Source organism: Acromyrmex echinatior, chromosome 9 (assembly GCF_024713525.1).
Source record: "Acromyrmex echinatior isolate Ae372 chromosome 9, ASM2471352v2, whole genome shotgun sequence".
In the NCBI taxonomy this organism is placed as follows: Eukaryota; Metazoa; Arthropoda; class Insecta; order Hymenoptera; family Formicidae; genus Acromyrmex; species Acromyrmex echinatior.
The window spans coordinates 7,221,121-7,245,265 of NC_141860.1; the positions used below are offsets into that span (position 1 = coordinate 7,221,121).

Below are 24,145 nucleotides of genomic sequence, written 5' to 3' on the forward strand. Positions count from 1 at the left end.
AATTCATCGTGAAAATTTAATTTGGAACTTGAACATCGCTGTCGGTGACTCGTCGCTGTCGTCCTTTCTCCTCACCCTCCCACCGTTTCGGCTGGTCGTACGGCCCTGGGCGCTCTCGTGAGAGGTGGGGAACCCGTCATCTCCGATTCCGACGTAGCGTGGTTTGTCCGACGGCAAGGTGTTCGCATCAACGGGCCGTGTGTTCTGTCGCAGTTTCGGCAATTCGGCGTACTGGGCGCGCAAAGAAAAAGGTGATCCGAACATCCAACGAGAGCTATCAATCGAGAAGGGCACCTTGTTCACCCTTCGAATCATCGACGTCGTCGTGTGTGACGAAGGGCGCACGCCGACGTCCCTCTCTTTCTTTCTCCCTCTCTGTCTGTCTCCTTTCGTGTAATATACCTGTCCCCGTCTCCGCCGGAAGATGTTGGGCCTGATTTGCCGTCAGACATTGTTGGCGAATACCCAAAAGTGAGTAGACTTCGTACCAGTGCTGTCCTTAAACGTATTCCGTTCACTGTCCGGGCGACGATGTTGATCGTACTGCAAATCGCAAAATAACACGCGTCCTTCTGGGATAACCCAACTCGCGATCTCTCGCTCGGCCCTACACGACCGCTTCCTTTTGAACGAAAGGAAGTTCATCGATCGTTCGCGAGCGACGTAGGTATAATTGTCAATAGTCTTGTCGAATTGGACCTGATAATATCTACAGATGTCAATGTGTACGTATAATGCAACGACTTCGAGACAGCATAAAAATGTGCTGAAACTCGTTACGTCGCTCGTTTGGTTCGTAAAATATGGTGCAACATAATTTTAGAGACAATATCTGCGATAAAGTATATGCCCTATCAGTATGAATAAAATTGTTATGTGGTTCTTTGTGTTATTTGAATATGGAAAATCTGAGAAATTAAGGATAAAAATTCGTTCCAAGTTTTCGTACTACGGCGCTTTTTGGATTAAAGTCAATTAAATTACTGGAAATCACGAGTTTAGTTGAAGCCACGTTTTTGATCGTTTTGTCAATATAAATTAACTTTAATCTCGATTTAACTTATTTTTTATTTTTTTTCTAATTCTAAGAATTAAAAACAAATAAAGAGTAAATTAAATTGGTAGATCCAATGTAGGTATATTTAAAGATTCATCTGCATTGACAGATAAAATCTTTTGGATATAAGAATCGCTTACTGATCATTTGTTTTTTCTATTTTAGATCTGATTCCATTATTATTATTATAAGATTAATTTTAATTTCAATTCAATTCATTTCTTCGTCTTTTTCTAATTTTAAGAATTAGAATTCTAAGAATTATATAGAAAAAGATGAAGAATTAGTTGAACGAAATTAAAATTAATCTACATTGATAGAAACGAGCTTACTAAGCAAAATGTTGGCGATGGGCTAATAATTTGCCAAAAGATTTCAAGAAGAACGTCACGGCAGTTTGACGTCAACTACGTTCAAAGGATTGCCAGCAAAAACCGACCATGATTTGTCATTTCCTAATCCATTATTTAAACGACACATTTCACCTAATTTTTCAACAGATTCTATTATATTTTCACTAGAATACTGTCGATAAAATCTGTAAAATATTCTACTCTCAGATTTCGTCATCCGGATCTAGAGATACAAGTCGACACAAACGATTATCTTTCTTAGAATACGTTTTTATCTTTCTTGAAATTCCATGAGTAATAAAGATAGAACAATATCTGTGTCGACTTATGGAAAACAATATACTTATAAAAATTCTTAATAGAGAAAGAAGAAAAGCAGAAATAAGATTGGTCTATTTTGTTCGTTCTTTTCGTATTTGTTCAATTAACTAAATACAATTAGTTGTTTGCACATTTGATTAATTCAACAAATGTTATTTAATCGAATTCAATCGTAGCCTAACAAATTGTTTAATGTTACCAAATCTGCAAACTAAATGTATTTAGTTGAACAAATTTTTTTTTTAGTGTACTATCTAGAGTAAGCTGTCTCTTTGTTCTCCTTTTCTTCTGTAAAGAATTAACGGAGTCTCGACCGATATTTGAATTCGGAATTCTAAATTTTCTTTTATTTATAATTTGTTTATTATTCTAATTTTTATTTTTTTATTGTTATCTTTTTCTTCATTTTTATTTTGTAAGTATTATTATTTTGTTGTATTTTCATTTCCTTTTTATTTGATTTTTTTATATTCTTAAAGGGTCTTAGAATATTAATTAATAAACACTTTTTCATCTATATCTTTTTACCTAATTTCGCGTTTAACAATAAGTTCACGACTATTACACTACTATAATATTCCGTCTCGTTTTAACGGGTTTTTACTAAATTTTTATACTTACAATTCGAATAAGACCTATTTCTACCAATGTAGATCAACTTTAATCTCAAGTTAATTCTTTATTTTTTTCTAATATACATTTCTTTCAAATAAATCAAGATTAACTTTAATCTCGATTTAATTTATCTTTATCCTTTATAATTCTTATAACTAGAAAAAGATAAAAAGTAAATTAAATCAAGATTAAAGTTAATCCACATTGGAGAAATGGATATAAGAGAAAATTCGATACAACAAAATCGGTACTCTAAACCTGGCGCTTTACAGACTTCTTTTTTTTTTATAGTTATTTTACGTTTTTAGAGACGTTTTTTCGACTGTTCAGCAAAAACAGATCATTTGTCAAACGTAAGAGTTCCGATAACTGACACCATGGTCACTCGGCACTGACTATTAACAGCTATTTTATCTCTCTACACATATATAATCTTAAGGATATTCAAATATTTTTCGGTGTAATTCACCAACATTGTTTCGCGAGTCAGATGACTTTAACAGTCACGCGACCATAATTAATTATGACGCTCGCGATAGCATTGATTGGTACACATCAGCTTCTGGCCTTTCCATTTAAAAAAACAGAGAAGGGATAATAATACACTTACGGTTTTAATGCATAAGAATACACTTACGGATTTTCAAGATTTCTCTTGGCGTTTATCCGCTCGCACCGATTCACAATTCTTTCGATTAAATCCTCAATTATTTGAAGATATAATGGCCACTTTTCTTCTTCGACATAGCGAAGTCCACTTTACTTCAAAGAGGATAGAATTAGATGTACACTTAAGTATCCTTATTGCGGATAAAAGCACATAAATATCTTCGATTGCGAATAATATCTTTTTCAGATGTTAATATTCACTCGCAAATTTTCCATTTTATGTATTGATATAATGTTTATGATTTCTGAAAGTAATTAACAATCAAAATAATTTACGATCTAAAAAAATATTAGATTTTCGACTATTTGGAATGGTATAAATATACTATAAAAGTGACATTTTTTGACGTAAGTTATAGTAAACTAATTTGTCATAATTATCGCAAATCGATAACACTGCGCTAATTAAGGTTAAACAAACATATAAATTATCATCATAAACATTCTTTTTCCGTATATTCACACGAATGTGTGTAGTTGTTCTTTTATTGTGCTATATTATATAATTTAATAATACTTATTGATCCATATATAATTAATAATTATTATTCACTAATTGACAGCGCACGATACGATGCATTAAAAAAGATACATGCACCATTCTTTTCTTTGCATTCACATGCAAAAAAACAATTTTTGCTACCGATCATAGTATTGTTTACGGGACATTGATATGTATTAGGTGTTGGAATTAATTCGTAGCGTTTTACAAGTGATGGGAAGTACTTTCATTAATGTATTTTTTAATGCTCATGTGAAATAAATAACATTCTTTCATTAAAAACGCTACGAATTAATTCCAACACCTAATAAATAAGAGGTTCGTTTCAAAATACTAGTGCATATTTAACAAGAGTGATAAGACTATTAACTCAAGACTTTCATCACAAGTAATCGAATAAATATTTGAAGATCGTATCGACAAGATTCTTAAGAGGGTCTCTTCAGATTTTATTTGTCGGCACTATCTATTCAAGTGTGGGCCTTTTCGTATCTTAACGCATTGTTTATTATTCGATAGAGTCGGCACCAGATGCTTGGGATCGATAGTTCCGGTGTCGCACCCGCCAGATTTTCCGCTGGAGAATGAGCCGATTCTTAGCTACAAGAAGGGCAGTCCAGAAAGAGCGGAGCTGGAGAAAGTCTTGGATAAGATGAGCAACGAATGCGAGGAAGTGCCATTAGTCATCGGAGACGAGGAGATTAAGACCGATTTATGCAAACATCAAGTCATGGTATGTTTCTATCTTAATCGCGCTTACTCTCTTACAGATAATATTTATGTTGCATAATATATTTAAAAGACATCTTTTAGTTTATCTTATGTAATATGCATGCGATGTTATCTGGGTATTCATGAAGAGCAGAACTCTTTGCGTGATTTGTAGACTATCCTTGTTAGATCATAGATAATCACGAATTTTCCAGCCGCATAATCACAAGGAAGTAGTCGCTAAGTATTACTGGGCGACGCCGGAGCTCGTGAAGAAGGCGATCAACGTCGCGGTGAAGGCGCAGCGAGAATGGGAGAAATGGCCAATCGAGAAGCGGTTAGAGATGTGGTTGAGGATAGCAGATTTGATGGCGACCAAGTACAGGCAACATCTTAACGCTTCCACCATGATCGGTCAGAGTAAAACCGTGATCCAAGCAGAGATCGACAGCGCGGCGGAGCTGATCGACTTTTTCAAAATGCATGCGTATTTCGTAAAGGAGAGCCTCAAGTACCAGCCAATTTCACCAACTCAGCAGATCCTCAACTCGATGAGGTATCGCGGTATGGACGGTTTCGTAGCGGCTGTGTCGCCCTTCAACTTCACCGCAATTGGCGGTAATCTCAGCTATACGCCGGCACTGATGGTTTGTAATTTGCAAACCATACTGACAGCGCTTTAATCGAGGCTAGCGTCACGATCAAAGCAACGCGCTAATAATAATACGCACGTGTCGACGTGCATGCCGCGATTGCAGGGTAACGCCGTACTCTGGAAGCCATCCGACACCGCGTTATTATCCAACTGGTGGATCTTTAAGATATGCAGAGAGGCCGGGGTGCCGCCCGGCGTGGTGAATTTTGTTCCTTGCGAAGGACCTGTGTTCGGCGATACCATCACGTCCTCGCCTCATCTCTCCGGACTCAACTTCACTGGCTCGGTGCCGACATTTAATCGTCTATGGGCCCAGATTGGTCAAAATCTTTCCAAATACAGGAACTACCCGAAATTAGTCGGTGAGTGTGGCGGCAAGAATTATCACTTTATCCACTCGAGTGCTGATGTGGAATCGGTTGTTTACGCGACGATAAGAAGCGCATTCGAATTCAATGGACAGAAGTGTTCCGCTTGCAGTAGAATGTATGTACCAGAATCTCTATGGGGCAAGGTGAGTCTAATAATAACCGCTTTGTTAAAGCCTTTGGGAGTGCACATCCATGTGATCTTGAACTTTTGTTCCAGATAAAAGATGGCCTCTTAGCTCTTCGTCAGGAACTCACAATCGGTGATATTCGAGACTTCACTGTATTCACTGGCGCTGTTATAGACGCCGTAGCGTTCAAACGAATTTCCGGTTACATCGAGTACGCGAAGAAATCGCCCAATTTGAAAATTCTTGGCGGTGGAGGCTGCGATGATTCGTATGTTCTGTTACAATTATTATTAACGTAATAATTATCTTAATGTATATATCATATCGAGATAAAAGTGTCTTTTCAGGTGCGGATATTTTATCGAACCGACAATAGTACAATCCAAAGATCCGAAAGAAAAACTCATGACAGAGGAAATATTCGGTCCAGTGTTAACGATATACGTTTACAAAGATTCCGAACTGAACGAGACGGTAAAACTGGTAGAAACATCTACACCTTACGCCTTAACAGGCGCGATATTCGCACAAGATGAGTAAGTAAAATTAGTCAATTGTCCAAGTTACGTTGTACGTGACGAGTGTAAAAGAATTTAATCAAAAATATTACACAATATAGCTTCTACATTAAATCGCATGTTAAATTCTCTAAAGTTGTATCTGTATATTATAAGATTGACAGAATAAGATTGTAGTATAATAATATAATATTTTTTTTATATTGAACTCTAATCAATTTTCAAAATTTTTATGCTGGTTCAACGACACTATAATGATACATTGTAGTAAAATGAATTGTAGTCTCATACATATGTATATTTTACAGAAAATGGGCGAAGCAGGCACTTGAAGATTTTAAATATACTGCCGGTAATTTTTATGTCAACGACAAATCGACCGGTTCAGTGGTCGGTCAACAACCATTCGGTGGCAGTCGAATGTCCGGTACAAATGACAAAGCCGGCGGTCCTCACTATGCTCTTCGCTGGGCGTCCCCGCAGTCTATTAAGGAGACCTTCGAGCCCATACGAGAATACGACTATCCATACATGAGATGCTAAACATCGGACTCGCTTGTTGTTAATTCGGTGTGATTAATCTGATAATATATTGCCCGATAGTTGCACGTTGCAAACCGAGAAACGCTCATATTTTTATCTAATCTGGAAATAAACAAACCGGGGCAAATATATGGTGGTATTATTACTCTTCTGCTTTAATTCAATGAATAAGAAAACAAACAAGAAGGAAAAAACATTCAGTTCACCATTCAAATGAGGTATCATACAGAAATATATAAGAGATTAATGGATTTACAAAAATGTTTTAAGCTCTGACATATGATTTAGAAATATGATTAATGAATAATGACATATGATTTTCCGTTTGCAACGAAAAAAAGCTCAAAATTTTGATTATAAGAGCGGATACGATGATATAAAGCGTGCGGAGATACCTTTTCTAAGGTAAAATCTCATTTGAGTAAGATTCTTGTCCTACGGTATGGTATTCTTAATTTGCTTCCTGATAATTAGATAAAATTATTTAGTGAGAATATAATTAGATGGAAACAAAAGGTATTCATATACCGTGTGACAAGATTATAATATCGAATTAATTCAACGTGCAGAAATTGACAAAACGATTTCGCGTAAGAGGACTTTCTCTCAATAGGGAGCACAGTAAACTTGTGCAATATTTGCGATGCACAATAGAGACACGACTAGATTCCTAGATGAATTAAATGCTAAAGGGAGGAAATCAGGCTCGCAGGTCACAGCAAGTGCACACATAACTCGGCTTCGAATGTTCCGTTGACATCACCTCGTGATGAATATGGAATTCCAGTGCGGCGATTCTCCCGTGATCGATTCTGTTAGCTGCGGACGTCGCTTTGTAAGCCGCTAAACATGCTATCTCGATTACTCGCCGCCAATATATTACCAAAGTATTATCCGATGTGCATTTCGGAGACGTGTGATCTCATCACCGTGTGCCCGATGTATCCTCTCCCCTCTCAGTACAATAATACTTTTATAATTCGAGAGTTATCGCATCAGATCGATTGAGGAGGAAACGCGAGCAAAACGATGCGTTTATTTATGATACGTGATTACAGTAACTAAAAGAAGTATATCTTTAATCTCATCGAATTATATCCGGGATACTGGATAACGTATTCACTGCGCTATTGTCACCTGTCCTCAATGTCGACTGAGTAGAGCAAATATTGTTAATGTGATCAATAAAGCTTCGATTTGAACCCCGTTTTTAGATGCGATATTACCTACATTGTAAATGGATTTCTTTTTTTACTGCTAGGGAGATTGTCATGGGTAACGCAATTTCAGTTCCTTTCTAATGATGTATACTTTGTAAGATTGTATATGCGGAAGATGTGTCACGTGATCCCTCTGTAATAGCTGAAGTAAGTACTCTTAACATTTACATACAACATGTATACGTACACATGTGTGTGCGTGTGTATGTATGTATTCCCAGATCTTTGATCATCGTTTGTCTTATAATATTGTTGATAATGTAACTGAGGCGGGATGTTTTGAGAGTTGATAGGTGATCGCCAAGAACATAATAATTGACAATATGTTATATATTGTGGCAAGTGTTACAGCGTTATTTAAGTGTACGATAGCAATAAAGCAACATAAATCTATATAGTCTTCATATCGTTTTGTACTTTAATTATTATAAGACGCGCTACTTTTTGAAATATCGGATATGACGTCAAGCGTCTGCCTGAAGCAATTGAGAGTTTCCATTGGTCTGTAATTTAGATCAGACTACTTCCGTCCAAATGTACAATATATGAGCGTGCAATCGATCACGTGATAGATTACTAGCCACGTGACATAGACTCGTATTTGTTAGTGATACGTAGAATGCTTTTTGTGGGGCCCATAAAATTTTTTTCGTATATTAATACTGTCGTGCTGCTATTAAAATTGTTTTAAGCCAATGGGACCTTTTTTTTCGTAATATTTTATTAATGCTGTCCTTTCCATTTTTATATAAATTATTTAAAATATAACTTTTCAGTTATATGATCAAATTTGTATATATTTAAAGTATTTAATATGTTTTGTATTAATACCTAAATGTATTTTATATATATATATATATGTATATATATATACATATACATATATATATATACATATATATATAAACATTTCTACATTTATATTCTTTAAATGTTCATTGAATCGTTAATGAGATTTTGGAAGTTTTTTTTATCTTTGCAATAAATATAATAAAAGTAATTTAAGTAATAAATCAGCACATATAGAAAATATATATTTAAGTACATATAAAAATATTAAAAATATCGAGTTTGAGGATGTTCCAATAAAAATTTGTACATTATTTTACATATTACATAGTGTGTACGCGGAGAGAAAATCTCATGATACGGGACTGATTGGTGTCTCCCTCATTCTTCTGTGATTTTACGCGCAGAAAGGAACCAACGTGAGTATATTTATATTCTTGATAATTTTTAATTATCTGTTACAATAATAAAATAATTTTATTATACGCTTTTCGTTCAGTTACGTAGGAGACATTAAAAAAATGTTCTCACACGAAGGATTTTCGTTGCAACTCCAAGTATATCAAATGCCACATGTTGGTTTATTAGGTTAGCCACTATGAGCATTAAAGTTTTATATACTTTATTAATTTTTAATAGTTATGAATTATATATTCTAATTTCAATTCAATTCATAGTTTATAGTTAAACATAATTTTCTGTGTAAATATAATAAACAATGTGCAAAACAGCTTATCAACAATATTTTCAACAAATGTTTCTGAATAAAAATTATATTTGATAATTAATATATTATATTTTGCTTAACAGATGGCGGACAATGCTCCAGCCGCCCGTGGTGGTTTTCGTGGAGGTTTTGGCTCTCGTGGAGGTGACCGTGGAGGTCTAAGAGGCCGAGGTCGTGGTAGAGGCAGAGGACGTGGCCGTGGACGTGGAAAGGAAGACAGCAAAGAATGGGTCCCTGTTACCAAGCTGGGTCGCTTGGTCAGAGATGGCAAGATCCAATCTCTAGAGCATATTTACCTGTTTTCTTTACCCATCAAGGAGTTTGAAATTATTGACAAATTCCTTGGACCAGATTTAAAAGACGAGGTCTTGAAGATCATGCCAGTACAGAAACAGACGAGAGCAGGTCAACGCACACGTTTTAAGGTGAACCAGAAATCTCTTCAGACATTACAATCAATTAAGAAATTGACTAGGAAAAGAAATATAAAGATTCAAATCTGATAATGTGCTCTTTACTTCTTGTTTCTGATGGTTTTGATCACTTTTATCTCTTGCCTTTTATTCTTTTTCTTTGTTTTTTGTCACTCGAGAGAAAAGTTAACGAACTTTGAGAAAGAGGAGAAATAAAATTGTCGATAAAACGGTCACAAAAAGATACAAAGCAAGAATCAGCAAACAAAGAACATTGTAGATTAGACTTTAATCTAATGATAATCAAGTGATGCTAAAAAAGTCATTGTAACAAAAATAATAAAAGTGAGACATCTTTCGCAGGCTTTTGTCGCCATTGGGGACAGTAATGGACATATCGGACTGGGAGTAAAATGCTCCAAGGAGGTAGCCACTGCCATTCGAGGTGCTATCGTTTTGGCAAAACTCTCCGTTGTACCGGTTCGACGTGGTTACTGGGGCAACAAGATCGGTAAGCCGCACACGGTGCCGTGCAAGGTGACCGGGAAATGCGGTTCCGTACAAGTGCGCCTGATACCAGCGCCTAGGGGTACCGGCATCGTATCTGCTCCAGTTCCCAAGAAGTTGCTTCAGATGGCTGGTATCGAAGACTGCTACACCTCGGCCAGGGGTTCCACCTGTACACTCGGCAACTTCGCCAAGGCTACGTACGCTGCAATTGCTAAAACCTATGCTTATTTGACGCCCGACTTATGGAAGGAACAAGCTCTTGCAAAGGCGCCGTACCAGGAATTTGCCGAGTATTTGTCTAAAACTCACAAAGGAGGCGCGAGGGCAGCTGAAGTTGTCTAAATAAACGTTCAGCCATCATGGAAATTTTAAAAACAAATTTTTTCTTTTTATTCCTCGATTCCTTGGAAGTTGATTCATTACATATTAACATCCCTGCTATCGACTTCAACTAAAAATAACATATGTTATAATTTAGTATTCAATAATGAAACTGTTATATGATATCATAAGTTATATTACATTTATATTGTTGAGTGCAAAATTTTAACATAACATACTAAATGTTGTGTTATTTTTAGTTGGTGTCGACTAGGATATTTTAAAACACCATTTATCAATTTATTTTAGATACATTTTAGTTTTATTTCTATTATCTGTAGAGGTATTGAAATATTTTTTAATGCTACTGCTGATTGCTTGTACTGTTGAACATCTTTACGCATTTAACTTAAACTAAATTAATCGCCAGAATTGCTTATAAAAAGATTATTATATGATTTATTATTGATCTAAACTTTCTTTTCTAGGTAAAATAACGAAAAGTTAATAATATATTTTTTATACTTTTTAAATTATTTTTTTTATACGAATTAAATTTTCAATTAATTTAACTCAATTGGACTTTTAAAAACTCGGGCAAATTTTAAATTTTGAATTATTTTACCTTAAATTAAAACATGCGATTTTTTTTTATTATATAAAGTCATTTCTTCAATTAATTTTATATATTCTTTAAAAAAAAATTCTTGTATTATAATTCTTGTACTGATGAATGTAACGATAATGAGTTTTTCTAAAATTTATAATAAATATATTTTAAGATTCTTATCAAGAAAATATTCTTTATTAAAAATAACTATTGTTTAAAAGGAAGAAAGTAAATTGATTTAATTATTTTTCTTAGCAATGAATATTTTTCTGTGTAGCCTAAATTATGAAAAAATTATGAAACTCAATTTGATTAAACATAATTTAAATTTCATCTTAATTTTTTAAATTAAATAATATTAATATATATGTATAATGATGATTATGTATATTTAATTACAATTCTTAAAGTTTGTCACTTTATTGTCGCAATTGTAAAGCGATTACGTCATACAATAGAAAGATTCAACAGTTGAAAACGGTATTTGATCTGCCTGATGATGTCATCAGGTGCTCACACATTATATATATATATAATAATGGCGGTCAATGCACACACATGCATACATATAATGTATATGTGGGATAATCAAATAATGTAGCTCGACATTCGTGCGATTTTTCCGCGGTGTTCTTATCGGAGGTGTTCTCGCTCACGAAAATCCGGACGGCGGAAAGAGGAGCGGCGTTTCCGGTACCATGTCCCCAGCGCCGTATAGTCCCGTCCGGATTCCCCGTATTCGCGTCACCGTTCCTGACGGCCCGAATCCACGTAAACAGCGCGCTATTGTATTCCACGCGTGACTGACGGAAGGACTCCGATTTCACACAGCGCTTATCGCGCTCGCTTATCGTCATCGACCGCTGCTTCCGACAGCCACACGCCAGGATGTTCAAGAAATTCAAGGACAAGCTCGCGGAGGAGATGAAGCAGTCACCTGCGAGGCTACAGGCGAGTGTGCAACAACTGGCGCAGGTTAAACTCTCCCTTCTTGTTCGAATGTGATTGAACGTGATTTTATGAAAATGACGATCTGCAATTGACTTCTTCTGTTGTTGTTTCTTGCAGGCAGTGGTATCGCCGGCCTTGTCCAACAGCTCTATTCAGGAAGTGTCGAATGACAATTTCAGTCTGACGGAGGATGGAGACGGTAAGCATACCTTGATCGCCTTGGCGAGTTTCACCATTGGATGTACAAAATTTGAAGATTCTCGACATATAGGCTAAGTCGCCAGAATGGGTCAATGGGATGCTAATGACACTTCAACTCTGGAGACATGAAGGATCTTGTACTTGAGCATTCTGTTTCGAGGGTCAATCATGTAACTTTTTCCTTAGGGCGTAAACGTGAAAAGTGAAAATTTTTTGTATGTATGTGTGTATATATATATATATATATATATACATATTTTCTAGAAAAAGTTATATGATCAATACACTGATGATATATTCTGTATGATACTTTAGGCCTGTTCTTTTTGAATAGGTTGAATTCGCATAGCGTATTTTTCCTCTCGATTTCTTTTCACATTGGAGAAAAAGAGAAAAAATGAAGTTCACTTAAAAAGGACAGGCTTTTTGGAAATAATACCATACATGCAATACCATATTTGCCCTGTATATATTATATACAACTATTCTGTTACAGAACAGTTTGGACAGTATTGAATTCTTTATTTTGCAGAAACGCCAAAGAACACTCCAGTGAAGCACAGTTTCCAAAATGTTGACCTGATGTCGCCGTCTCCGAATCGCATGGAGATCTCGAGAAGATCTTCAATGAGTAGTATCACCAGTGACGCATCCTCGTTATTTCCAATGTACGAGAGTCCTCCGAATCTTTATCATTTACAGGTTTGTCACTTATAAATGCTTATCGGCAGATAGTTTCCTAACTCTCTGACAACTCTGACAGTTTTGCTTTTGCAGTCGGACATGGATCAGTCGGCTAGCGAAATGGACGACAATATTAGTCCTCATCTTGATAGAGTTACGAAGGATCAGTTATATTCCGCTTACAAAAAGGTGCAAACCAAATATCACAAGTATCGCGGTAGATATACGGATCTAGCTACACACTATCGCGAATTGGACAGAGTGAAATCCAGGTTGGAATCTGTATTGGTTGAAACACAAGACAAGGTTCTAAGAAGAATAACCGACCTAAAGGAGCAATGTCAATTAGAGCAACAAGCGAAAGCACATTTAGAGGATGTACTGAGGAATGATATAGAAGAGAAAGATCACATCATAAATACATTGAATACAAAGATAAAATTGTTACAATCAAGCGGACCAATTTTAGACAATTCGGTGTTGGAAGAGGCTCAACCAAAAGAGAGTTCTAAAGAAAACCTAATCGATTTGGCAAATGAATCGTCTAATGACGAGACTAACGCGCTGTCGGTAGAAAATACTCAGTTAAAGGATAAATTAAAAAAGCTGGAAAGTCTCGTTTTGAAGTACAAAGAATCCTTAAAGCGTAATAAGGAGAAATTTTTGGATGTGATGAAGGAGAAGAATACTTTGGAGAACGATCACGAGGCGCTAAAGAATTCCACTGCCGAGAGAATCAGCGTCACGGAGAGTGAACTGAGTGCGGCGCGTATCCAGATTGAAAAACTGACTGAGCAAATAGATACTTTGCACAAACGCGAGGAAGAATCGGCGATTTCATTAGCTGAGAATAAACTTTCCGTACACAGAGAACTCGAGGAGAAAGAGGAACAAATCAAGCAGCTGCGAATCGACCTGAAATATGTGACGGAAGATAAAGAAAATTTAAACGAGGCAGTAGCGAAATATAAGGCCGATTTGAGTGAATTGAAATCCTTGCACACTGATTTGGATAAAAATGCGATAGCATCGAAAGAGAAAATTGAAGTAATAAAATCTATGCAACAAATGGGAATAAAACATCACGAGGAAGTCGATCATAGTGAAAAGATTAAAACAGAAGACGAGAATAAACTAGACGAAGTAACGGTTCGTTTAAAGGAAAAAGAAATCGAGTTACAAGAACTACAGGATAAATTGGACGAAATGGAGAAACAAAATATAGAATATAAATATGATAGGGAATCTATACAAAGTGAACTGCTTGCTTGGAAGACCACATATTCGGACCTGAGGGAGGAGTATCAAGCACACAGGATTATTGCGGAAGAAAGACAAAAAGATGCTGACTCGACAATTGAGAAACTGCAAACGACAGTACAAAGCGTTGACAAAGAATTGGAGAACATGAAAAACGTATTGATCGATAGGGATCAGGTATGCGAAAATTATAATAAAAAGGTGCAACAATACACGGGCATGCTCGAAGAAGCTAAGAATAAATTAACCGAACAGAAAGCAGAAATCATATCACTGAATGATAAATTGGAAAAGTTTTCAGCGCTACAAGAAGAATTGGAGAATAAAAAAACCGAATTAAGCGCGATACAAAATGAGTTCGAGCTTTGCAAATCTACGATCGATGACTTTAAAAACAAGGTTCAGGCAGACAGTTCAGTTATAAATTTACTAAAAAAAGAGAGAAGCGATTTTATAAATCGTCTTATTTATTATAACGATTGTATACATCGTTTAAAGCAGGATTGTATGGTTGTAAAAAATGTCGTTGCAGAGGAATTTTTAAATCAAAAGACCAAAATACTGGACATGAGCGCGATTCTTGCCACATCTTTTACAAAACTCGAAGAAGAAAATATAACACTGAGGTCCGAAATAGATGAATTGCGTTCGAAGATAAAGGATCAAGAACAGCTTATACTCAAAGAGACAGACTTGCAATCAGAATTTGTGCAAATTGTGAATCACAAATCTGTACTGGAAGCGGAATTGAGGAAAAGTAACGAACGACTGAAAGATATGATGCTGAAGAGTAACCAATACGACGAACTTAATACGACGAATAACAAATTAATAGCCGAGATCGATAATCTCAATTTTAAAATTCACGATCTGGAAGCGGTATCGCACAAATTAATGCAGTCACAACAAGAAGTTAAGATTCTACGAGAACGGCTGAGGACATTAGAGAACCTCGAATCTGTAAATCATGCGTTGTCTGTCGAGATTGACGATTTAAGGGAAAAACATGCGCAGGCCAGTCTTGCTTTTAAAAAGGTAGATGAATTGAACGCGAAGTTACATGAGGCGACCGAAGTCATTAATTCGTTCAAATCGGAAAACAGCAATCAAGATACGTTGCGAAAAGAGCTATACGCCTCGAGATTAGAAATCGCTCGCTTGAAGGAAGATCTGGCTGGAAAAGAAGATGAAATAAAAACTCGCGATGAGAAACTAGCAAGCGAAGAGGAGCATGTCGCCCATTTAAAATCCACATGCGACAGTCATATACAGACAATCGAGGAACACGTAAGGAAGTACCTAAACTTGGAAGCTGAGTATCAAACGACGAGGGAGAATCACGCGAAAGAAACTACTGAATTAATGGAGAATAACAAGGTATTGCAGGAAACGGTAAATGTGAAACTCGTACAATTGAAGAAGATGAAAACTATTAAAGAACGACAAAATAAAACAATTGAGGAGGTAAAAGCTGAGCTTGATCAATCAAAGACTCGGCAGGCAGAATTATCCAAAATGTTGGAAACTTTCGAGAAACAGATAGAGTCGCTGAAATTAGAAAATTCTCAACTTTTGGCGATCACCTTGGAGAACAAAGATCTGAAAGACCAACAAAACGATCTCCTGAGTCGCAATCAGAAGCTTTGCGAAAACGACAAGGCTCTGAAGCAGAAAATCTCAGATTACGAGAAGGAGATTGAAGAATTGCGGAAAACAGTGAAGGATTACGTGGAAGCGTATAAATCTCAGCTCAATAGTCAAAGCGAGAAGGCAGAACGTTTAAGCAACGAATTAAGTAATGTTAGCGCGCAATTAGAACGTAAAGATGCGGAATTGAATTCATTAAATGAGAGATTAGTGATGAGCGAAAAAGAATCTCAAGAAATCAAAGGAAAACTTGACGAGAGAGATGTCGAGTTGAAGGACAAAATTTCCGAGTTAGGTACAGCTATGACAAACGGTAATGTCATGAAGGAAGAGAATTCGCGGCTTTGCACAGAATTAAGGACGCTAAGAGATGAAGTTAAAAGAATTAAAGACGTAGAAGAAAAGAATAAAAAGCTGAAATCAGAACTTAATGATTTAATCCAAAAGAATTCTGGTGCAGAAGCAATACGTTCAGAGAACAACATGTTGATTGCCGAGCAAAAAACTTTTAAGAAAAAAATTGCCGAGTTGGAAAGAGTAAAATCTAGCAATATGCAGTTGCAAACTCATGTAAATAATTTACAGTCTAAGATATCTAGTTTAGAGGCCCTGCGTATGGAAAATAGTAGACTGCAGTCGGAGATTGAAGCTTTGCAGTCCGCGAAGAATTCGTCGCCGGAAGTAGGCGCCTTAAAAGATACATTGACGGCGAAAGACGCGGAGATAAAATTATTGGAAGATAAAATATCCAATATGTCACAAGAGATTGGGAATTTAAAACGGTTTTCGCTTGAAATCGATGAAAGGAGGAAAGGTACAGACACACTGAGAAATTCGCTCGCGTTAGCGGAAGAAAAGATCACCGGTTTGCAGTCGGAAATTAATTCTCTCATTCGGACAAACGATGCGTTAAAGAAAGAATTGGAAACTATCCGTAACGACAAAGACGCGAAAGGCCAACTCATCAGTGACACGTTGCGCGAGGAGAATAAGAGATTAGAGGCCCAGCTCGATGAAGCGTTGATTACATTCCAAGCGAAAGAGACGCAGATGCAACTTGCAAATAATGAATTAAGATCGCAAACTAATCAACTGAGAGAACAGTTGAAAACCAGCGAGGAGGAACAAGGCATGAGACTGAAGCAACTGGTGAAAGAGTTTCAAGCTCAGTTGCATGATAAAGAAGAAGAACTTCAAGCCGCATTGGAGAAACGTTTCGGTAAGATGTTATTTTATTTTTCAAAAATTATATATATATTTATATGTAACAAAAAAAATTTGAAAAACATTCCAATATATAACCGGTATTTAATCTTTACGTAGATCGCCAACACAACTACGAATCGAATCTTGTACAGCAATACAAGGAACAATTAAAAGATTGTCAAATAGAGTTGACAGAGAAGTCTGAACAACTCGAGAGCCTTGTTCTAGAGAAAAAAGATGTGGTAGCAGAGAAGGGAAAGGATATTGATCGCTTGGTAGAAACCATCGCGCAGATTAAAAAGGAACACACTGATGAATTAAAAGAATTAGAGAAAAAGTGGAAGGCTATAGTGCAGCAGAAAATCGACAATCTGCAAGTTAAACACGAGGATGAATTGAACGAACTAACAAAAGAGTGGCAGAACGAAAGAAAGGTAAGTTTAAAATAATTTGAAAGTATAATTCAATTTAATCCTATATGTATATATTTTAAATTTATTTATTTAGATATAAATTTTTAAATGTATGATTATTTTATTTATTCATGCATATTTCATTTTTTTTTAATTTAATTTTTTAATTTTCGTTCACGTATTTCGCATTATTTTCAGCCTGATGCACAAACTGATGCAGCTTCCAAGGTAAAGCTTCATTTCTTTTTATTTAATGCCTATACTGACTATGCTTTTTTTCTATACATGCTTATTTTATATAGCACAGTTGTTTAAAAATTGAGAGTTCTGAGTAAAGTGAAATTTTATACAGGAATTGGAAAGTACTTCTCGCGTGGCGATGGCCGCGATACACACGAGCACCGGTTCGATTCACACCTTGCAACAGACTTTGACGTCTCAGAGGCGAGAACTCGCGGAACTCAGGAAATTGGTCAGTTTGCGACATGACACATTAGAAGATTCGACAGAAATTGAGTACCTTAGAAATATTCTGTTCGAATACATGATGGGAAGAGAGACGATGGTGCTCGCCAGAGTAATCGCCGCCGTCGTCAAGTTCGACCAAGAACAGACCGCGAAGATACTTAAGAAGGAGGAGGATAAACTAACTCTGGTAAGTGGCAGCACGAACTGATCTCTCTATCTAACACAGTACATATATATCTTATATTTACGGATTTCTTTTCAGTTTGGCTCGTTTGGTCTCTCGTAGTCCGAGATGTACAATTTTTCTATATAGAAGAATTCTATAGACAATTGATGCGTTTCTCTGCCCGAGTATCATATGTTTCTAAAGGCCGCTCCCACGAGAGCTTTACCTTCGGTTATATATATACTTATATATAAAAGAAGAAAATAAGAATTTGTACAAATTAGCAACAATATGTAATATTTGCAGATTTTTATAAATATTAATTTAACAAAATGTTATCGTATGTGATAAGGCTTATATAATATAGAAATATAGATAATGTATAAAATGTGTCCTCTTACCTGTAACTTCTGTAAAAGATAATTATGTGCTGAAATACGCATTGGAAGTATATACCATCTATGATGAACGCTTTTTACGTTAAGAAAATGGCAATGTTTCGTAAGCACAATAGGTAGTCTAAAGACTAATATACATATATATATTGTAATTAATAATATATATTCCCCAAATGAATACTGTTTATCAAATAGTTTATTACGAATATCGCATCTTATCACCAACAACATTATAAATATATATTTACATTAATCTTGTTTATACATAAATTTCCGATCGCACTAAGTACTTCACGTTCCATTCATTTTAGCGCGTATGAAATAGTTAAATCATGCAGTTAATTACGAAAATAAAAAGATATATTTCGAAACTATAAGACATACTAGATATCATTAGAATTTTGATCAAGGATCTTGGATGATCAACATAAAAAAAGATGCTTAAAATTTTAGGTAGGTATAAAAGAAATCAATTTATTTCATACCTTCCAAGTTTCGTAGGTGCGAATCGAAAAAATCCTTCCTGTAAGAGATTGGTACATGCTTCAGTCTCAAAAAATTCTCTTCATTTCCATGAACGGTATATGTATTTTTCCCGTCTGTTCCAAGGAGAGTCCTCAAAGCTCTGTTTCTATTTAATGTTTTTTCATAAAATTCCTGTCCTCCCTTGATATATTCGGTTCCTAAACGACACAAAGCTTCATCGTTCTCTTTATCGAGCTGATAACTCCGATAGTCCTTTACACCGAACCAAAATATTGCACCAAATAAAGTGAAAGTCGCGTAAAGCATACGTCGTACTATTGCATTGCCTTCGCGTACTTTATATCTGTATGATATAACATTGTAAAGTGTCCATAGGGTCCCTATAGTTAAAGCCAGCCAGAGTGAATTAAAGTACGGCTCCTCCGCCTGAATTCGCAAGATTTCGCGCGCTATTGCAAATTTTTGTGCATCCTCGGAGAACATTACTGCTTTCAGAAAAGCCTTCGCGTCTTGCCGCGTCCAGTCTACTGGTTCCTCCTTAATCTGCAGATTCTTGTAAAGCTGCTCTGTAGTATTGGTGAAATTAATGGGAATTCCCAATATTGCACCGTATTTAGCATTGAAAGTGCCAGCGTGAAGCAAATCGAAACCAAATACGCTGACGGGCTTTATAATAGCTTTAACGTCGTCGGATAGTTTCAAATCGCTCATTACCTTCTGAATTATCTGCTGGATTTTAGAGCTTAACTGCACCTCTTTTCCCATTCTATATGTTTATAGAAAAAAGGGACATTAAGTCTCAGACTTGGAATAAAGAATGAGAATCCTAAAACCTTGCATTACTCACTGGTATGTGGCTACCATGTATTTATACTTTTTCAGGAAGACAGTGTGTGGCATAAGGATTGCATAATATCCAAATGCAGTCGCAGTCACACCCAGAATCACGCTACTGTACTTGAATGAAAATCTATTCATGCTTACACTGCAATTCTGAAAATAAAACATGTACTTTTAATATCTGTATTCGCATCTCTCTGATGGCGACGTCGATCGATTTTGATTAACTTAATTTGCAATTAATATAACTTACAAAGTTGTTTTCAGTAAAACTTCAGATTGTTAAAATATGCTTCTGATTTAATTTTTCGATGTCACATGTAACGAAAAGAATTTATAATTTTATTCACGTTGATGAAATTATTTGATAAATTAATCAAATTTGATTGAAGTCACTATAATGTATAAAGAAATTCCAAAAACTCTGTTTTACTTTTCTTTTCAGTTTACTTTTTCTAATCGTGAACCATAACCTAACATAATTACCCGGTTACAACACAACCTAACTTAAACTAAGCAACGTTGCGTGTGTTAGTAAACATGGCGAAGGTAGAAGAGAAGTCGATCAATTTCTTCGAGCAATTAGAACGTGTATTTCCAATAATTAAGGGAAAGGTACGTATAATATATGTTGTATATTGAAATTACAAATATGTTTTTTCGGAATGGGATATCAATGTTACGATATCAACGTTAATATTATTGTATGAAATCATAACCTCAATATAAGTACGGTGTTCATGTCAGGACTGTAAATAAGATCCGAATTTTTTAATATTTGAGTAATAGATGTACAAATATTTAATATTATTTTAATAAATATTAATAAATTGTATTTTGCAATCAATTATATTTTTATAGTTCTGCAAATTCATGGATTTTTATGTTAAATTGATTTTTTAGGCGTAAAATTTTGATTATCTGAATAATTAAACATTTTATTGTTAGACTTGAGATGACAATTATCTTGGATAATTTGGATATCATATTTAAAAATTTAGTTTAAAATTCAGACTGATATGTTATTTTTAGATTACAAGGCTTACAATAACTTAAAAAAACAGTATATGTGACATGATTCTCATTATCACAGAGATACACAACTCAATCTTTTAACAACTTCTTTTTAATTCTTATTCTTACGAGATGCTTGATAATCTCTTTTTTTAGATTCAAGAGGAATGTACAGAGGAGGAATTTGCGAATTTAGTGGAAATTATACAATTCGTCAAGACAACAGAATATATCATAGAGGTTGTGATTCATAACATAGAACAATACATCCGTTGTCACGTGGCGCCGACATTCTGGAAGAAGTTTGAGTATACGGAGGATAGCCAACTGGGTTTTGAATTGTTCAAATCTGCTGTTGATGGTCTATACGCCAATCTCACAGAGTTTCTGCCGATTCTAAAAAAGTTAGAATTCTTAAGACAGAACAAAGGCGAAACGTCAAGCATTGAGGACAGTATAGATATAGAAGCACAATTCAAGCTCATTGTGAGAGCGACATTATTGAGCCAACTACCTCTGTGTCATGAATGTATTATAGAACATTTTTACAAAATCGCGTTCAATGTATTTTGTAATTCAGATAACTTGTCACAAGGTAAATTATAGTATATAAGTATTCATCTTTATTATTTGTGTTATATCTGTGATTTATGCTTGAGAAACATGGGAAATATGATAGAAATATACGCTTTAAAATAGATATATCAATCAGCGAGATCCAGTGTACAGGATGTGGCCAGGAAATGGAGAATTGCCGGTGCCAGATGATAGTTTATATGTTTCACGAAACAAACAGAAAATTAATCGAGTTGGAATTATTGGAGAGGCTTGTGGGAAATGTACTCACGTCGCTAATCCATATTCGTATTAAAAATCATGTAATTCAAACGTGTGATAAGACATTTGATGTGTCGCAATTGATCTCTTTAGAAAATGTACGTTAGCTTTCGCTCATTATATAATCTTACACAATTGTATAATAATGGCACTGAGTTATTACATTGTATAATAATGACAATAAGTTATTACATTTTATGTTTTAGTGGCTCGAAACTGTCGTGATGAATTGGTTAATAAGAGTTTATTCCGGTGGTTTCTCGAAAACTGTAGCCCTTAGCGATGAAGTTCGTAACGCCATAAACAAGTTCAAACAGAAACTATCTCATTTTCTGTACGAAACGTACACTAATATAAGAATCGATCATCTATTTAATATAATAATAGGTACAATTTTAATTAATATATCTATAATCTAAAGTAATTTATTTATTTATAAAGATTTATTATTTATTTGCAATTTATACAATTACGTGCTATATTTTTCTTTAGAATATCCCGAGTCGCAGCCTGCGGTGGATGATCTCAGAGTTTGTTTAGAAAGAACCGATAAACGGAAGGTTCTGGTTAAGAATCTGCAAGAAGCGATCAAAACGCGGCTCCTGCATGCTGGTGTGAACACTCCAGATATAGTGACCGCTTATATTGCTGCAATCAAAGCGCTCAAGCATCTCGATCCAACTGGCGTTCTTCTAGAAGCTGTAACGGAACCTATCAAGTGAGATCCCTTGTTTTGTCGTATCAAAATTTCAATTCATAATGTGAATTTAATATAAAATGCTAAGAAATACAGTTGTTTGTCAAGTCCAATTTATCTTTTAGGTGTTATTTGAGGAGCAGAGAAGACACCGTACGTTCCGTCGTTAATAGCTTGCTTGATGATTCACCCAGTGAATTAGCCGACGAATTGGTGAAAGGCGAGTGCTTGCAGCTGGACGATGGTTCAGCGGATGATGAGACTGAAGATTGGGAAAAATGGATGCCGGATCCAGTCGATGCTGATCCCGGTAAACTGCGAAATTTCCTTGTATAATTGGCTTTAGCGAAAAAATTCGTGCTGCTCTATAAATCGCATTTATCATTATATTCTATTTCTGAAGGATTGGATTTAAAATATATCCTCTAAATTAAAGATTTGAGTTGAAATTGAATCATAAAAAGCAGTTTCAAAATTTATATGAAATAAGATATTTTTATAATGAACTTTTCTCTCAATAAAAATTTATTTTTCCAGCTAAATCGACACAGCGTAAAGTGTCCGATATCATTTCTACGCTGGTGAATGTTTACGGTAGCCAGGACTTATTCGTCAACGAGTATCGCACGTTGCTGGCGGATAGACTACTCTCACAACTTAACTATCATACCGAACGCGAGATACGTCACTTAGAGTTGTTGAAGAGACGATTCGGGGAGAATCAATTGCATTACTGCGAAGTTATGCTGAAGGATGTTTATGATTCGAAAAGGATAGATGGTAACATCCATTCTGATACCAGTTACAATTTGCAGAGGGAACTCTTTCCCACCTCCGCACTTATACTATCAGCGCAGTTCTGGCCACCGTTTAAGGAAGACTGGAAATTGAAACTACCAAGCATCGTGCAGAATCAACTGAACAAATATGTGAAGGCGTTCGAGGCCTTGAAGGGAAACAGGACGCTCTGTTGGAAGCCTCACTTAGGAAATGTGAGTCTGGAAATCGAATTAAAGGATAGAAAGCTAGATATAAACGTCACACCAGTGCACGCAACGATTATCTTGCACTTCCAAGATAAAAGTAAGAACACGTTGATTATTTATCGAATCGAAACGCAAATACATGGTGAAACAGTTGTTCTTAAGTTAAGTTTATTTTGCAGATGAGTGGACTTTGCAAGAGCTGGCGGAGGTGATGCATGCACCGGCGACTGTTCTTCGACGTAAAATGGCATTTTGGGTGTCGCAAGGTCTTTTGAAGGAGACTTCTAGTGATGTGTTCGTTTTGCAAGAAGAAAGTACATCGAAGAACCGTTTATCGACGGATATCGTCGAGGAGGAGGAGACTGAGAGTGCAATGGCTTCAGCCAGCGATCAGAGAGAGGAGGAGTTGCAAGTGTTCTGGTCGTACATCGTTGGAATGTTGACGAATCTAGAATCATTGCCAATAGAAAGGATTCATCAGATGTTGAAAATGTTCGCGTCGCAAGGACCGGGTGCTGTTGAGTGCGGCTTACCAGAATTAAGACAATTTTTGGACAGAAAAGTCAGGGAACATCAACTGTTACTCTCCGGTAGTTTCTATCGATTACCAAAGTCATAAAGTGGTAAAAGGATTTTCTACTCCATACTGCTTGTACTAATTTAATTAATACAATCAATAAGAAAATAATTTATCTTATGTTAAGTGGATATTTTTGTACATAGAAGGATCTCTTTTAATAGAAAAATAAAGCTAATGTAAATATTTCGATATGTTTTGTATGAGATTATGAAATGTTCATTTACTTTTTGATAACTTATACATGTATCAATAAAACGGAAATCTTATTTATACTTGTC

The 24,145-nt window shown here is 35.6% G+C and overlaps 5 protein-coding genes across 10 annotated transcripts; 4 read left to right on the forward strand and 1 right to left on the reverse strand.

The window, feature by feature from the left end:
* The first annotated feature begins 110 nt into the window (after positions 1-110).
* Positions 111-8,056, forward strand: P5CDh1 (delta-1-Pyrroline-5-carboxylate dehydrogenase 1). The gene is made up of 7 exons (XM_087409364.1): positions 111-471; positions 4,037-4,250; positions 4,444-4,875; positions 4,987-5,397; positions 5,472-5,650; positions 5,730-5,918; positions 6,209-8,056. The coding sequence occupies exons 1-7, from the start codon at positions 425-427 to the stop codon at positions 6,441-6,443; spliced, it is 1,707 nt and encodes a 568-aa protein (XP_087265490.1). The 5' UTR covers positions 111-424; the 3' UTR covers positions 6,444-8,056.
* Positions 8,057-8,783: 727 nt separating this feature from the next.
* Positions 8,784-10,481, forward strand: LOC105151011 (small ribosomal subunit protein uS5-like). The gene is made up of 3 exons (XM_011064438.2): positions 8,784-8,871; positions 9,263-9,604; positions 9,956-10,481. Exons 2-3 carry the CDS (start codon positions 9,263-9,265, stop codon positions 10,442-10,444), a joined length of 831 nt encoding a protein of 276 aa, XP_011062740.1. The 5' UTR covers positions 8,784-8,871; the 3' UTR covers positions 10,445-10,481.
* A 148-nt stretch (positions 10,482-10,629) lies between these two features.
* Positions 10,630-18,605, forward strand: LOC105151128 (uncharacterized). 3 transcript variants are annotated; one of them, XM_011064672.2, is made up of 8 exons: positions 10,630-12,008; positions 12,102-12,183; positions 12,718-12,887; positions 12,963-16,995; positions 17,100-17,416; positions 17,594-17,623; positions 17,748-18,050; positions 18,126-18,605. In XM_011064672.2, exons 1-8 carry the CDS (start codon positions 11,922-11,924, stop codon positions 18,147-18,149), a joined length of 5,046 nt encoding a protein of 1,681 aa, XP_011062974.2. In that variant the 5' UTR covers positions 10,630-11,921; the 3' UTR covers positions 18,150-18,605. The 3 variants fall into 3 exon arrangements, with proteins under 3 accessions (XP_011062974.2, XP_087265484.1, XP_087265485.1); XM_087409358.1 differs by having other exon boundaries at positions 10,630-11,988; positions 12,106-12,183; XM_087409359.1 differs by lacking the exon at positions 17,594-17,623.
* Positions 18,300-20,269, reverse strand: LOC105151012 (transmembrane protein 177). Of its 4 annotated transcripts, XM_087409370.1 has the most exons (5): positions 20,007-20,269; positions 19,761-19,906; positions 19,250-19,679; positions 18,913-19,165; positions 18,300-18,555 (listed from the first exon to the last, which is right to left on the reverse strand). In XM_087409370.1, exons 2-5 carry the CDS (start codon positions 19,889-19,891, stop codon positions 18,365-18,367), a joined length of 1,005 nt encoding a protein of 334 aa, XP_087265496.1. In that variant the 5' UTR covers positions 19,892-19,906; positions 20,007-20,269; the 3' UTR covers positions 18,300-18,364. The 4 variants fall into 4 exon arrangements, with proteins under 4 accessions (XP_087265496.1, XP_011062741.2, XP_087265495.1 ...); XM_011064439.2 differs by having other exon boundaries at positions 18,913-19,679; positions 20,104-20,267; XM_087409369.1 differs by having other exon boundaries at positions 18,913-19,679; positions 20,007-20,266.
* On the forward strand, positions 20,270-24,138 carry morula (anaphase promoting complex subunit morula). Its single transcript, XM_011064440.2, has 8 exons — positions 20,270-20,368; positions 20,924-21,362; positions 21,467-21,702; positions 21,811-21,991; positions 22,097-22,322; positions 22,427-22,611; positions 22,839-23,384; positions 23,467-24,138. The coding sequence occupies exons 1-8, from the start codon at positions 20,294-20,296 to the stop codon at positions 23,904-23,906; spliced, it is 2,328 nt and encodes a 775-aa protein (XP_011062742.1). The 5' UTR covers positions 20,270-20,293; the 3' UTR covers positions 23,907-24,138.
* The last annotated feature ends 7 nt before the right edge of the window (positions 24,139-24,145 follow it).

Excerpts from the sequence above, each read along its gene's own strand:
- morula (XM_011064440.2), top strand. The coding sequence starts at position 20,294 with ATGGCGAAGGTAGAAGAGAAGTCGATCAATTTCTTCGAGCAATTAGAA. Across the intron at positions 21,703-21,810 it reads AATTGATCTCTTTAGAAAAT|TGGCTCGAAACTGTCGTGAT; the intron begins GTACGTTAGCTT and ends TTTATGTTTTAG. Across the intron at positions 22,323-22,426 it reads GCTGTAACGGAACCTATCAA|GTGTTATTTGAGGAGCAGAG; the intron begins GTGAGATCCCTT and ends TTTATCTTTTAG.
- P5CDh1 (XM_087409364.1), top strand. The coding sequence starts at position 425 with ATGTTGGGCCTGATTTGCCGTCAGACATTGTTGGCGAATACCCAAAA. Across the intron at positions 4,876-4,986 it reads GCTATACGCCGGCACTGATG|GGTAACGCCGTACTCTGGAA; the intron begins GTTTGTAATTTG and ends CCGCGATTGCAG. Across the intron at positions 5,919-6,208 it reads GCGATATTCGCACAAGATGA|AAAATGGGCGAAGCAGGCAC; the intron begins GTAAGTAAAATT and ends TATATTTTACAG.
- LOC105151128 (XM_011064672.2), top strand. The coding sequence starts at position 11,922 with ATGTTCAAGAAATTCAAGGACAAGCTCGCGGAGGAGATGAAGCAGTCA. Across the intron at positions 12,888-12,962 it reads CGAATCTTTATCATTTACAG|TCGGACATGGATCAGTCGGC; the intron begins GTTTGTCACTTA and ends TTGCTTTTGCAG. Across the intron at positions 16,996-17,099 it reads CGCATTGGAGAAACGTTTCG|ATCGCCAACACAACTACGAA; the intron begins GTAAGATGTTAT and ends ATCTTTACGTAG.
- LOC105151011 (XM_011064438.2), top strand. The coding sequence starts at position 9,263 with ATGGCGGACAATGCTCCAGCCGCCCGTGGTGGTTTTCGTGGAGGTTTT. Across the intron at positions 9,605-9,955 it reads GTCAACGCACACGTTTTAAG|GCTTTTGTCGCCATTGGGGA; the intron begins GTGAACCAGAAA and ends CATCTTTCGCAG.
- LOC105151012 (XM_011064439.2), bottom strand. The coding sequence starts at position 19,891 with ATGAATAGATTTTCATTCAAGTACAGTAGCGTGATTCTGGGTGTGACT. Across the intron at positions 19,680-19,760 it reads TACATGGTAGCCACATACCA|AATGGGAAAAGAGGTGCAGT; the intron begins GTGAGTAATGCA and ends ATAAACATATAG. Across the intron at positions 18,556-18,912 it reads GCACCTACGAAACTTGGAAG|TCTTTAGACTACCTATTGTG; the intron begins GTATGAAATAAA and ends TATGTATATTAG.